At 41.7% G+C, this 13,507-nt stretch overlaps 1 protein-coding gene across 6 annotated transcripts in view; it reads right to left on the reverse strand.

Annotated features, from left to right (window-relative positions):
* Positions 1-13,507, reverse strand: part of LOC105935052 (zinc finger protein 521) — a 129,286-nt gene that overhangs the window by 14,187 nt on the left and 101,592 nt on the right. For all 6 annotated transcript variants that reach the window (XM_012875300.3, XM_036138218.1, XM_012875308.3 and 3 more), the window contains one exon: positions 3,454-3,569. In XM_012875300.3, the coding sequence (XP_012730754.2) occupies positions 3,454-3,569 (116 nt within the window). The remainder of the gene's footprint in view (positions 1-3,453; positions 3,570-13,507) is intronic.

The raw sequence follows: 13,507 nt of genomic DNA on the forward strand, positions 1-13,507 counted from the left end.
CCCATCATCCATCTCGACAGGCTGGCGAAAATTGGCTAGCCCCTCGCAGTGTAGAGTTCATGGGGGGAGGATGCGGAGTACTGCACTGGATACCTGTCACAGCCTTTGGTCTGTTCCAGGATCTCAGCGGCAAATTAATAAAATATCTTCCCTGCTTTCCTTTACCTGCCATGGCAGCTCTCTGTTTCCTTGCTGCTTTTTCTCCCCAGCTTGCTCTGGCCCTTTGACCCTTTTCCACTACTGTGAGAGATGAGGGGGCCCAGCTAGCCGGCGAGCGGGGCAGAGAGTCAGAGAGGATCAGCGAGAGACTCCAAACTCAGGTCCAGGCAAAGAAAGGGGTTCTCTCGCTGCTGGAAGAAAGTTCCAGTTCAGACAGACTGACAGAAAAGCGCCCTGAATCAAGCACATATCTTGAAGGGTGATAGTTGGGAAAAGGCAGCCAGACACAACCACACCACACTTCTCGCACACCGTTTGAACATATGCAAGTTTTAACCGTATGTGGAGACAGAATTCACAAGTAGTTTAAAAGTTCAGGAAGAACAACATTTACTGTGCCTTGCAAAATTGTCAACACCTCTTAAACTTTTTTTTAATTTTTCACATTTTGTTAAGTTACAACCACAAATAGCATACGATTGCAAAGTGGAAAATACACTTTGTTGCAAGTAGAACCCCGATCTTAAGTTTGATGAGATAATTTCAACACAATAATTTGATTCCATCTCAACTGTTTCATTACAGCTCTGGCTGTATAGCTAGGCTCATTGTCCCGCTAGAAGGGAAATGTTTAACGGGTTTTCTTCTAGGATTTAACAATAACATCACATTCCCACTTAGGAAAAGCATTCCCACATCATGATGCTGCCACTACCCTGTGTCCCCATGGGAATGGGATCAGCAGGCCAAAGATTCCAGCGTCGTTCTCAAGTTACCAGAACACTTTCTTCCACATGCTTACAATGAACCTACATGGCTTTCAACTACACTGCTCATGGTTTTCTTGTTTCTGCCCTTAAAACATATAAACAGGCATATATTTTTTTCCTGTCAATAGACAATACATAAGTGCAGATGTCTGCAGCTCCTCCAGAATTACCATTGGCCTCTTGGCTACTTCTCTTGCCTGACAGATTAGGTGGTTGGTGTTAAATATTGTCATGTTTTTAGTTATGAAACACTCTTTTAAATGTTGAAAGGTTTTTTTTTTTATACATTATGCTTGCTTTAAACCTCTACAACTTCATCTGACCTACGTGTTTTTTTCTTTGGTTTTCATGACTCTTATAAAAACTCTGACGCTGTCACAAAACATCTGTATATGGAGATTAAATTGCATGAAGGTGGACTCGGTTTTGTTGAACTGGGTGGTACAGTAATGAATAATATATAATATAGTAATAATAAATAGTATATAGATATGTTATTAATTAATCTGTAAACACTTTATAAGTCTTTTATAAGTGTTTACTATGCATTAATTAAGAGCAAAATGAACCGGTTTGTGATTACAAGGTAGTAACTGATGCCACTCTAGATGAAATATATAGTTGAACAGATGAGACTCACTAAGTGCCAAGAAACTGGTCAGTTTTCTCTTTCCTGTCCTTAATTAATGCATAATTAACACTTATGAATGAGCTATAAACTGTTTACAAATGAATTGATAATATCAAAATAAGCTATTTATTAGCCACCTATAAGGGAAGCATTACCATAAAGTGGTAACAACTGGGTTTTATTTATAGGCACCAGATTAAAGTCAGCTGAACACAAATATAAGTCAAAATATTTTTAAAATCTTCTTAAAAAGTGTTGGAAAAATATATATAAAATGCTTCATATAGATCAAGGCATCACCTAAAATCCCAAAGAAATATTTAAAAGTCTGTGGCTGTAACATGACATAATAAGAACAAGGGTTATTATTACTGTTCCTGAGTAAAAACTCTGTAAGGGAACCATATGACACATTTAATCTCTTTTAACGCTCTGCTTTTACAAGAAACAATGCATGTATCTATATGTACGGCACGTGTGTTGGAGATCATGTCATCATGCGCTCACATGGGACTGTCGGTAGAGCACGGAACAGGTTGAGGATAATGATTGTCTTATCCCCCAAGCTCGTTCTTGCTCTCCTTTCATAACCCCCTGCTTCACAGCAGAATGCTATAGGTCTTTCATGTACTGCACTTGTCTTTTCACACACAGTAAAACAATATAATCATGCATGAAACATCACCTCCGGGAGGCGGAGATCACTTCATTCCTGAAAATGTCAAACATAAAAAAAAAAAAAAAGTAGGAAAACATCCCCAGGTTATTTCAGATTGTTTACAGGTATCTCTCGCAACCCGCGCCTTATAGAAAACACTTGTACCAATGAGAAATGAAAATGTGACAAATTAAGGGGGCTTGATGTGAATGAAAGGCACGAACACTGGGCGCGCTGATTTTTTTTTTAAAGGCTTTTTCATATAAACTACTCCGCTGCAGAGTTTCGGCGTTGGAGGATGAGGATTTGTTTTATTCATGTTCCCGTTGCTGGAATGACCAGCAGATAATGATCACATTCACCTTCCTCCTGGCAGACGCACGCCTCTGTGTTTACAACCTGAATCTCAATATGAAAATCGCTTCCCAATCAATGGGCACTTCCTCTGGCTACCAGCTACCTCGCAACACTGCATAATCCAAGATCCGGGTCAATGCAAAATGGAGCAGTTGTTTGCTAATTTAACCGCATCAAAATAAATTTCAAATAATATATATTTCGGCACTTTTGAACACGGCAATTGTAGGTTGCTCGTTTGCTCATGTTTTTTAGCGATTTGGTTTCAAAAAGGTAATAGAAAGGGATCTGGATATGAGAAGTGTGCCATGTGTACGATAGAGAATCCCCCAAACAAAACAGAGCTGCTCGAAAAACACCACCACAGTGAAATAATATAATAAGGTCTGTTTCATTTTTTCACGTTCTCCAAGGAGCAGAGGAAAAGATTGCTAGAAAATGGATTATCTCTCTAACATTGCGAGTTCATAAGTCCAACTAGTAACTTTGTTGAAGGGCAGATATGGACTCCCCGAGGACGGAGCTCATATTTAGCCACGAGGCCTCCTCTGTGATTAGGAGAGGAGATGCAGGCATATTGACTCAGCCGTGTTTTTGCCTCTGCACTGTATGTAATTACCTCTTCAAAAATGAGTATTCCGCTAATCCTCTAATTCCAGATATTTTAGTGCTCGGCTGGTCTAATAAGCAAATCAAATCATATCTGCACATCACAAATGAGTTTTGGAAACAGACAGAAATAATTCCTTCTGAGTCGGCTGTCCCAGCCGGGATGGGGGGGTTGCTGGAGCCCAGTGTTTAGTGTTTGTCGAGCCGCGGCCCCGTGATTGGCCGTCGTGGTTTTTCCGGGCAGGATACACCCGGGCTTGCAAGCTCACCTGCAACTCTGTCTGGAAGAAGAACTTCTGCGGGCACTGCGAGCAGTCGTAGATCTTATCCTCTTGTCCGTGGGCAGAGAAAATATGCTGCTGGAGCTTGTTGGCCTGGACAAACACTGCAGAGAAGAAATATGGAAACGTGAATAACGTCTTTTAAGCGCATCTTCACTTTTGTTGCTAAATCAAAATCTATTGCCTGCAAAAAAGGGAAACATAGTAAGTGCATCAATCTGGATAAAACAGACGGATCATTTTTAAAAAGGTATAAAAAAGGTCCTCAGAAGCAAATAGGTGTACAGTCTACACAAATAAACATTTTACAAAAACACCCTATCGGCCCTGTTTAATGGCACAGACATATTAATGAAACGAGGAAGGTCTGAATTAAATTACAGTACTAAGATCGGACACTGAAAATCTTTGATAAAAAAAATAGGGGGAAAAAAATAACTTTAAGGAAGAATTGTGTTCAAGAACAAAAAAAAAATCTCACAAGTGCAACAATTACTGGTATCGTTGTACTATGAACACTAACAGCGCAGCAACTTGTTTTCTCCAACAACATTTTAAGGTTAACGTGTATAGACGCATTTTTAAACATTCATTTTAACACAATCTCTTTACATATTCAGGTCCTGGGTCTCCAGCTCTATAGCACCTAGCTGTGGGGCTTTGAAGAAGGTTGGTTCTCTGCCTGGTGAACTATGTTGATTTCACCATAGGCCCTGGATCATTATTCCGATTAAAGACCCAATGGTGAGCCTTTTTTAGGTTACTGATGGGGTTCACCAGATTTTTCTTCCTAGTCTCCAGGCAATGCACTGTATCAAGATTAAAAGGGCGGGAAGAGAAACCGTCCCGCAGCATCACAGATCCTCTACAATGCTTAACAGTAGATATAAGGTGCTTTTTCTTCCCCCCAAGGGATGAACTTAAACTTTTATCATGTCTTGTGGTTTTTATCGTCATAAGGACAAAAGTGGCGATAAAAAAAATATTTGAAAAATCTGTGTTGTCTTCTTTGGGACTAAGAGGCTGTAACTAGATGCCACAGCAACCAAACCCCCACAAAGAACTAATAGTAGTCTAAAAAAAAACTTAAAATTTGATTGTCAAACAGCACACAATAATTACATATAATTGAATTTTGAATAAATGTATGTTTACTGAAACTATCATAGAACTAACAGTGAAAAAAGTGAAAAAATAATAACCTCAATGATATTGTCAGCTTTTTTGTCACCATAAATCGCTGTTCTTCTCATGATTTAAAAAAAAAAAATCAAGTTGATAGAGATAAATGATGCAATAATTGTCCTTCCCTACTTTCTGCATATTAGCCCTTTTTTCTACACAAAATCTGGACTGCTTGGTAGATCACAGTTGTAGTTACAGAGGTGGCCTTTGAAAGGAAAAGAGGTTTAAAAGATAGAAAAGGATTATTCCAGGTTGTTTCATAAATAAGCGGTTACCATGTGGATAGCACCTAAAAGTTTGTAGAGAGACTTGGTGACCCCACGTCTTTAGAAAAACTCTTAACAGTGAACTTTGGAGATTGTTTTAGCTCCCATCCCCTCCAGCTCACTGTGCTTAATGGAAAGCTAAAAATGGTTCCTTGTAGCCTTGTAGTGGCTAAAAAAATGGCATCGGTTTATATTTATACCTCAGAGTCATGGTGAAGTAAAGTGTAAATAAAAAATAATGCATCAGTTACATTTATTTTCAAGCAATTGTCGGGGATACCAGGAAGTTGTGTGACCAGTGCTTTTGTCAAAAACAATAATTTCCTAATGTGTGACTTTTTATCTTAGTAAATAAATGCACTCAAATTAAAAATGTAGATTTTTTTCATGAATGTCCTGGGTCAAATTAAGCTACTACAATAACATTTGAACTTATTTTAAGGGGTTTTTACTTATCTTTACCAGGAGTGCCAATAAATGTGGCTGGTGCTGTATGTTAACTGGGGATAAAACAGTTTGGAAACAAAAAAAGCAACCAGAGCGGTCACACTTCTGGCGCTAGAGCTGGTAAATTCATGATGTTCGGGGAATAACGATGCTCTTTATTTAGCACTGTTGTGGGGACACAACAAGCTAGGAAATAAACAACCACAAAAAAAAAAAACTGGCATGGCTTCAAGTGCAAAACATGGCCTCCATTAGTCTACATCACTAATTATATTGACAGTATAAATATTCATGGTGTTCCACTACTTATTCATGCAGGCGCAGATTATAACTCACCATCATATAAACACACAACTCGCAGGAGCTTAAAACACATACCGTACGTCTGTGCTTTAATTAAGCCACGGTCAACGCTGAAAAAGCTAAGTGGGGATGCGACTGTGCGCGTCCTGAGCGACTTGCGTTGGTGCGCCCTCCAAGGAGCACTTCAAACGCACCGTTTGTTATCCCATACCCCAGTGCTTTAAAGATGGCTGTCTAATCTCAAAGGCCTGGATGCTGTGGAAAAGTTCGCTCGTGGCGGCTGCATTTGAATTTCTTACGGCTCAAAATAACTCCAATTTTTTAATAGATGCACCGTGGGCCATGGGGCGACAGAAGAAGAAAGGCAAAAGCCTCAAAAGGTGAGGTGTCTGTGGGAGCGAAAGGCTTTAAGGGTCGCTGTGGCCCCGTGCCGCGGCTGTACAACTTCAACGTGTAAGTATTCGGGCTCACCTGGGAGAGCGATTATTAATTATTGAGTGGTGTAGGGTTGCGAAACATTCGGCTTCGGTGAATGTCACACTCCCTGACCTGGGAAATAAAAGTTTAGATCCATAGCAGACACGCTGCGGGGACGCTGTCAGACTGCTAATGCCTAGGTGGCAGCTGTCGGCGGAGCACGGCGGCAATGTTAACCAGAAATGAACAAACCTCCTCTAATGAACAAACAGCGACTCCACGGCCCATTTCTGAGACTAACGACCACTGCAATATAAGGATAAACATAACTGCCCGTTTTACGGCCGGTGACAAAACATCTCGGCACCAGGTTAAGACCCCGGCCATAACGCTTATTTGGGCTCTCCCTTATGCTCGGAAAACGACACCATTTCCCTTTGTGTGGAATCCGTGCTCTGGAAGCAGAAATTGTGCTGATAAACAATGGCCTTTTCCTTCTGCTGCGTTTTGTCTGCATATACAGTACAGAAGCAGGTCAGAGCAGCTGCAGGAAGCCTTCATTATGTCTTTGGCTGGAGGAAGAAAAAGTCAATACAGCAAAAATAAAAATGGATTTGAGACTTGGGGGGCCTTCAAATACTGTACAGCCGGGCCAAACACAACTGAGATGTCAAGTCAGATGTTACTCGCTGTTAACATGCAATTCTGGTCCGATGAGGGGCGTATTTATAAGCGGTTTTGCATTTATCAGGTGCAGGTTGGCGTGCATTGCTATGCAGAGAGGGGGTTAAATACTAATTAAGAGGCAAGAAAATGCATTTAATGCTTTAATGGCCTACTGCTTTAATGGCCATATATATATATATATATATATATATAAATATATATATATATATATATATATATATATATATCATAGATCTGCCCTTTCAGCATGTACCCCCCTTGCATTTGAGGTTTTTCAAGGCTTTTTTGTTTTGCTACAACCACAAACTACTCTGTATTTTATTAGCAATTAATGTGATGGACCGGCACAAAGAAGTACGTGAAGTGGAAGGAAAATTTGGGTTTTAGTCCTTCTAAAAATCTAAAAAGGTGTGCTGTGGAATTTATCCCCATTTCACTCTGACAGCCCTAAATAAAAGCCCGTGCCACCAGCTGTCTTCAGCCTTAGCTAGTCCACCTGTGAATAATTAAATCTTGGACCACATGTAGCTGTTCTGTGAAGTCTTTGTGTCAGATGGGTCAGGGGATCTGCAGTGTCATGCAGGAGCTATGTTTTTAAAATAATATCCCAAACGTCTCACAGAACACTATCCGACGCATAGATAAACCCACCAAGGCCAGCCACCTAAAGTTACAGGCTGCATAAATCAGAAAAAAAAATAAAAATAACCACTCCAGTGACTTGATCAACGCAATCGTTCCAAAAGTCTGTATCTCCTTTGCTAGTTTCTCATTACAGCATGCTGCCACCTGATTACTGGAATGAGCAGCGCAACATGCTTGCGCTTCATAACTACATCCCAGGGTCTGCTGCCAACAACGCATTACAAGCAATAGCTCACGATCAGCACACCTGCTTTTGCGGTTGCTGTCGGATTCCTTTGAATGTATCTATTGTGTCATTTAGTCATGCATTGCACCAATCTGGCCTGTATGTAAGCCTGGCAAGAAGAAAGACGTGAAAAAAAAGCAGAGCATCTGTTTTTTTTTTTTTTTTTTTGTTCCATGTCTGCTGTTTGCCATTAAACATGTAGGGAGCGAAGCAAACATGCAGACGTAGATGCTGTGGTCAGATGAGAGAAAAACTAACAGCACATTATGGAGGAAACACTCTGTCAACATGAACCCTGGTATGGCAAGGCAAGGCAAGGCAAGGCAAGGCAAATTTATTTATATAGCACAATTCAGTACAAGACAATACAAAGTGCTTTACATGATTAAGATATAGCAAAATAATAAAATGTAGATAGAAAATAGAATAAAAGCAAGTAGGGATAGAATGTAGTAACAAAAATGAACATTAAAAACAGTAAAACTGTTTAACTAGAACAGTCAAAGGCAATTTTAAACAGATGTGTTTTTAATCTTGATTTAAAAGAACTCAGGCTTTCCGCACTTTTACAGTCTTCTGGAAGTTTGTTCCAGATCAGTGGAGCGTAGGAACTAAATGCTGCTTCTCCTTGTTTAGTTCTGGTTCTAGGTATGCAGAGTAGGCTGGAGCCAGAAGACCTGACTGGTCTGGATGGTTTAAACACTGGGCATTATGTGGGCTTGTTTTTATTCTTCCAAAAGACCAGCAGCTTTAATTGCTGATCCATCCCACACTTTTCATTTTTCTTATGGGTTTTATGTGTAAAAACAAAAAAAATATTAAAAGGTCATGTCCTGGTTTCCACCTTAACAACTATGAACTACTTTGTGTTTGGGGGGGGGAAAGAAAATCACAGTTTGCATGCAGCTGCAGGTACCAAGACGTTTGCAGGGCCATAAAAATGTGCCCTGACAGAAAGTTACTAATATAAGTCTGGCTGCATTTTTTTCAAAACATTTTATTGAGGTAAACAAATCAAGTTTTGCTCACATAAAGTGCAGTTACTGTTTATTCAATTTTGTATTTTATTTTACTCTAACTGTGTTCATGGTCGTTTTTTTTTTCAGACTGGCATGAAGCATGTAATAATGCACTGTAATAAAGGGGCTAGGCTAATTTGAAGTACAGTGGGACCCTCTTTTGGCATTTGGCAGCATGAGGCAGATATAAAATATGCAACTGCATCGCCTCTTCCGAAAACGATGGTGGGGGGGGGGGGGGGGGGGGGGGGCACAGAGGCGTTTCTTCCTGGAGGGTTGAAACGAGGATAGGGAGAGACAGAGAAGAAATAATCCAGAAACCACATCCAAACAGGATCAGCGGCTGGCCATTGTGTCTCTCCCTGCTGAGAGTGCGAGAGGGGAGAGAGGAGAGAGAGAGAGAGAGAGAACTTTGTGGAGTTTGTTGGCTACGGAGCCAGAGCAGATCCAAGCTGCACAGAGCACTGAGCCGGGCTGGGCATCAGGGGTGTCGGTGCTGAGGGGGCTGAGGGGCCAAGGTCTCCTCGCTGTGGGGGATATTAAGCCCTCTGATTAGATCTCAGGGGCCGCGCATGGCAGACGTCTCCTTTACTACAGGCCCCAGCTCATCTTTATTTTGGCAGGGTGGTGCTCTCTGCAGGCTGCACTGCACCAATACTAAGCTGTTTGTGTAGGGAGGGAAAAATAAGTTTATCCTTTTTTTTTTTTTGTCCTCCTCTTGCGTTCTCCTTCTCATTTATTTATCCGTCAAGCCTACACGTGCTCGTTGCTGATTAATCTGAGAACTCGCGACAACGTTCTGAGGCAAAAAGACAACAAGCCAACGCACTGTGAGTCGATTCGGAGCTGTGACCGGATGGCTTCCAGTTTTAAGTTAAAGCTCGGTGCTGTATTTTCTTCTTTTGTGTCTAAGTTGTCGTTATCCTAACTTGACACGGCAGCAGCATGTGAGCTGCAGCTAAAACAACAAGCTAATTAAACTACCTTATTTGTCACACTTGTGTGGATTTTAAGGCAGTGCATCCTGTAGTTTTTCAAGTTTATTCCTCATGTGGTGACATAAGTTGAAAAAAATAAAAATAAAATAGAGCGAGCACACACACACACACACACACCTACACACACAGACACATCCAGGACTTTCATCAGACACACTTTCTTCTGTTTTGTTTGTCTTAAGCACATATTCCCAATCACAATTTCCACACCAGCCCTCCCTACAGCTCCTAAGGGTGCAGGCAGACACTTCTAGCTGCAGGCTCCCCCACTTCTGAAACCTGTCAAATCTGTCCTGGGAGAGTCAGCCTCTCTCTCATCATCCAGGGGCTTATGGACCTCTCTCCATTTACCCTCCCTCTGTTACACAGCTCTCTTTTCCTCCTCCACTTCCCTCCTTTCATCTCACATCCAAACTTGCCAGTTGCAACCTTCTCGGCTTCCTTTAAGTTTTGTCTCCTTTTCTCCTCTACATTCGTCTGTCCTCGTCTACTGTCTTTAACTTTCTTTCCCTCAGACTTTTCCCTGGTCTTGTTTTGCTGCGCGATGCAGTCCAACTGCAGATCGAGGATAATCAGGTGTGTGCGGAAAGAATGACAATCACTCGCTGCCTCCCACTGCGTTTTGGGTCACAAGGGGGCAGATCAAACCGAAACATGTGCACTGAGGGGGAATGGGCTTTTAAACAAAGAGCAACCTTGTTAAATGAGCGCGCTCAACAGCCCTGCCACCACCTAGTTTGATCAAAGTTTTGCTTTCATGTCCAGATTCATTACGTCTACCCAAGGCACCCTTTAAATCTGTGAAAATAAGGTATTTTAACAACCAGTGCATGCAGTAGTCCTGGTATAGTTCACGTAACGCGTTGGAATTGATCCACCAACTGTGAATGCAAATAGGACATTAGTCATCTGAGTGAACGTAATGTTTGAAGCTGTTCTAAAGTACTTTCTATTTTTAGAAATCTCAGCAGTTCTGGCCTCCTCAGAGGCTAAATTGTTTGAGAAATAACGTCCTTTTCTCGGGTGTCAAAAGTTAGTTTGCATAATAAGTTAAGTTGCGGTTACAAATTCTTTTAAAATTGTTAACAACCCTCATATCAGTCAAGCTGTAGATAAATGGCTATTAACCAATCTTTGGCCAAAGATTTCCCTCCTCTTTTTTGACTTAACAAAAGCACTTTAATAGTTTATTACTGCTTAATACTCTCTTTTGCTTGAATAATAACAGCTTTAATAACTATTTTTCATTATAAGGGGTGTTGTATCATAAACCGGGTAGTGATATTGCAAATAAAAGCTATGTTTATCTTAATCACATATTGCACTAAATCAGGGGTGCCCAAAGTGTGGCATACATTCACACCACTCATGGGGGCTAAACACAAATGCACGCCACACTTTAAAAATGTATAAATGTATAAAAATACAGAAACCATGTATAATGTACAACTTGATGGATGTCTTTGGTTGGTTTATAACCGCCAAGGAATACACAAAATCATGTGGGCAACATGAGAATGGCCTCTGCAAGGCACTGTAAATACTAAATAGATGCCCATGGAAATCCAGTGCTTGGAGGGTTGTTGTTCAAGAAAAAAAATTCATACAATTGTTCAAAAATATAATAAAATGATAAAAAAAAGAGGACCTACTGGGTGCGTTTGTTTGTGTCTGTAAGAAAGTTTTCAAATAAAGTCAGTGTCCAGCTAACTCGGGGACAATTGTCTTCTTTCTTTTAATATCTTAGGCTCAGCTTGAAGAAATATATTCAAGGACATCTGTCAGCTAATCTCTCAATTGCTCTGTTCCCTCCGAGCGCTCTGACTTCAGCTCGGCCTGCCTGTCCCCCGCATCCCCAACAGAGGGAGGCCTTTCAGTTCATCCTGTGCTCTCCACCGCACGCCTTCCCGGCTACCACAGGCCTCTTCGCCCATCTGTCTGTCTGCTCCGCGACCGCTGTCCTGAGGGGGCACTCTGTCTCTACCTCCTTTCGCTCTCCCTTCCTCCTAGCATCCCTCTCTCTCTCTCTCTCTCTCTCTCTCTCTCTCTCCCTCTCTTCCTCCTCTCTCTCATGTGCTGTGATCGATATGGACGCTGAGGGAGTGGGGGGACCTGTCTGTCAAAGACGGCGGTGGAAAATGAAGGCTCAGATGAAGGAGGCATGCTCTGTATATTAAATGCCCGGACCCCTGTGAGGGGTGGAGGGAGATGAGTTTCAGGGTGGGGTGGGGGGGGGGGGGGGGGGGAAATATCAATAGGCTTCTTCTGAAAGAGAGATAAGGCTAAAACAGCGTTGTTGAGGAAGAGGGAGGGGAGTGGCGAGAAAGGAAGCGGCGAGCCGAGGTGGACGAAGACGTACGGGAAGAAAAAGAGACGCAGAACGTGGAGTAATGATGTTAACTGATCTAACAAGTAGAGATGAGGCAAATGAGTTTGTTGTACAATAGATGGATGAAGTTGGGGGGCAGTGGAGGGGTTAGAGAAAGTAGGAAGAGGAAATGAGCTGGACCCAAAAAGTGTTAGGAAGAGTAAAGAGCTGAGAAGGGAGAAAGAGTGAAGAGCCGAAGTTAACGACTTTGCAGATTTCATTATAGAGATAGTTAACCCTGTTGACACTGAAGGAGGGCGCTATTCTCTCAGGAGGAGTCCGGTCCTTCCACCTCCACGCACAGAGACAGATGAGATCATTACAGCTATCAGCACCACTGCCATCCACAATTAGCACATCTCCCTTTCTTTCTCCTCGCCGCCATCCCCCCATCTCCCCGCAGCTCACACTGTCTTCCCCCCTGCTCCCTTTATTTCTCCCCCCTTTCACCTCGTGACACTTCTTTGGCCTTGATTTTGAGGCAATTTGACGAAACAAAAAGCCACATGGCGCAAACTTCTATCAGCTTTATCCGGCTGTCTTGCTCGACCTTTCCAGACTCGTTTAGAAGCTACAGCGCCTTGCAAAAGTATTTATATCCCTTGAACTTATGTATTCACATTTTTTTTTTCCACGTTATGATGACAGCTCTCGATGCATTTTATGGGGATCTGGTGTGATAAAAAAAACTCAAAGTATAACAGAAATGTAAAGCAGAAAGGTTTCTGGTTTTTAATTATTTCTTAAGGTAAAAAGTTAAAGAAGAGTCATAAGAAGAAAGCCGTTATTGATGAAAATGCCACAAGAAGTCCCGATTCCAGCTTGCCAAAAGCCATGTGGGGGACGTAGCAAGAATTTATTCTCTAAGGCCTGCATACAAAATGTGTGTGGAGGAAATCTAACATGGTGGTGGGCGTCATCGTGGTGTGGATGATGCTTTATTCCAGCAGAGACAGAGAAGCTGATGGGATGATGGCTGGAGCTAAATACAGGGAGATCCTGGAAGAAAACCTGTTAAACCTGTGGAGATTCAACCTTTCAGCAGGACAACACCCCTAAAAAAACACAGCTACATCAGCAATGCAATGGTTTCATGCAGAGTCATACTCATTTGTTAGAAGGGCCTCTACCTTAATCTGAGAATCTGTGACTATTTTAAAATCGACGTTACTCGCCATCCAATATGACTGAGCCTGACCTACCCCAAAAGACTTTTGGCCAACTGCTGCAAAATGGGTTTCTGCAAAGCATTGACTCAGGGGATGTGACATAAACCTGCCATACTTTTTAGACTTTTATTTAAAAATACATGTTCTACATGTCAATAATGCACTGCTTTGTGCTGATCCATCAGATGAAATGCACAAAAGGGAAAATGTTAAATAGGTATGAATAGTTTTACAAGGAGAAATGTGTTTGCCTTTTCAAATACAAAGAGTACCTTCTTTGCAAAGGTACCGATGACAAAACGACAATTAATA

The sequence above is a fragment of the Fundulus heteroclitus genome, chromosome 6, assembly GCF_011125445.2.
Source record: "Fundulus heteroclitus isolate FHET01 chromosome 6, MU-UCD_Fhet_4.1, whole genome shotgun sequence".
Lineage (NCBI taxonomy): Eukaryota > Metazoa > Chordata > Actinopteri > Cyprinodontiformes > Fundulidae > Fundulus > Fundulus heteroclitus.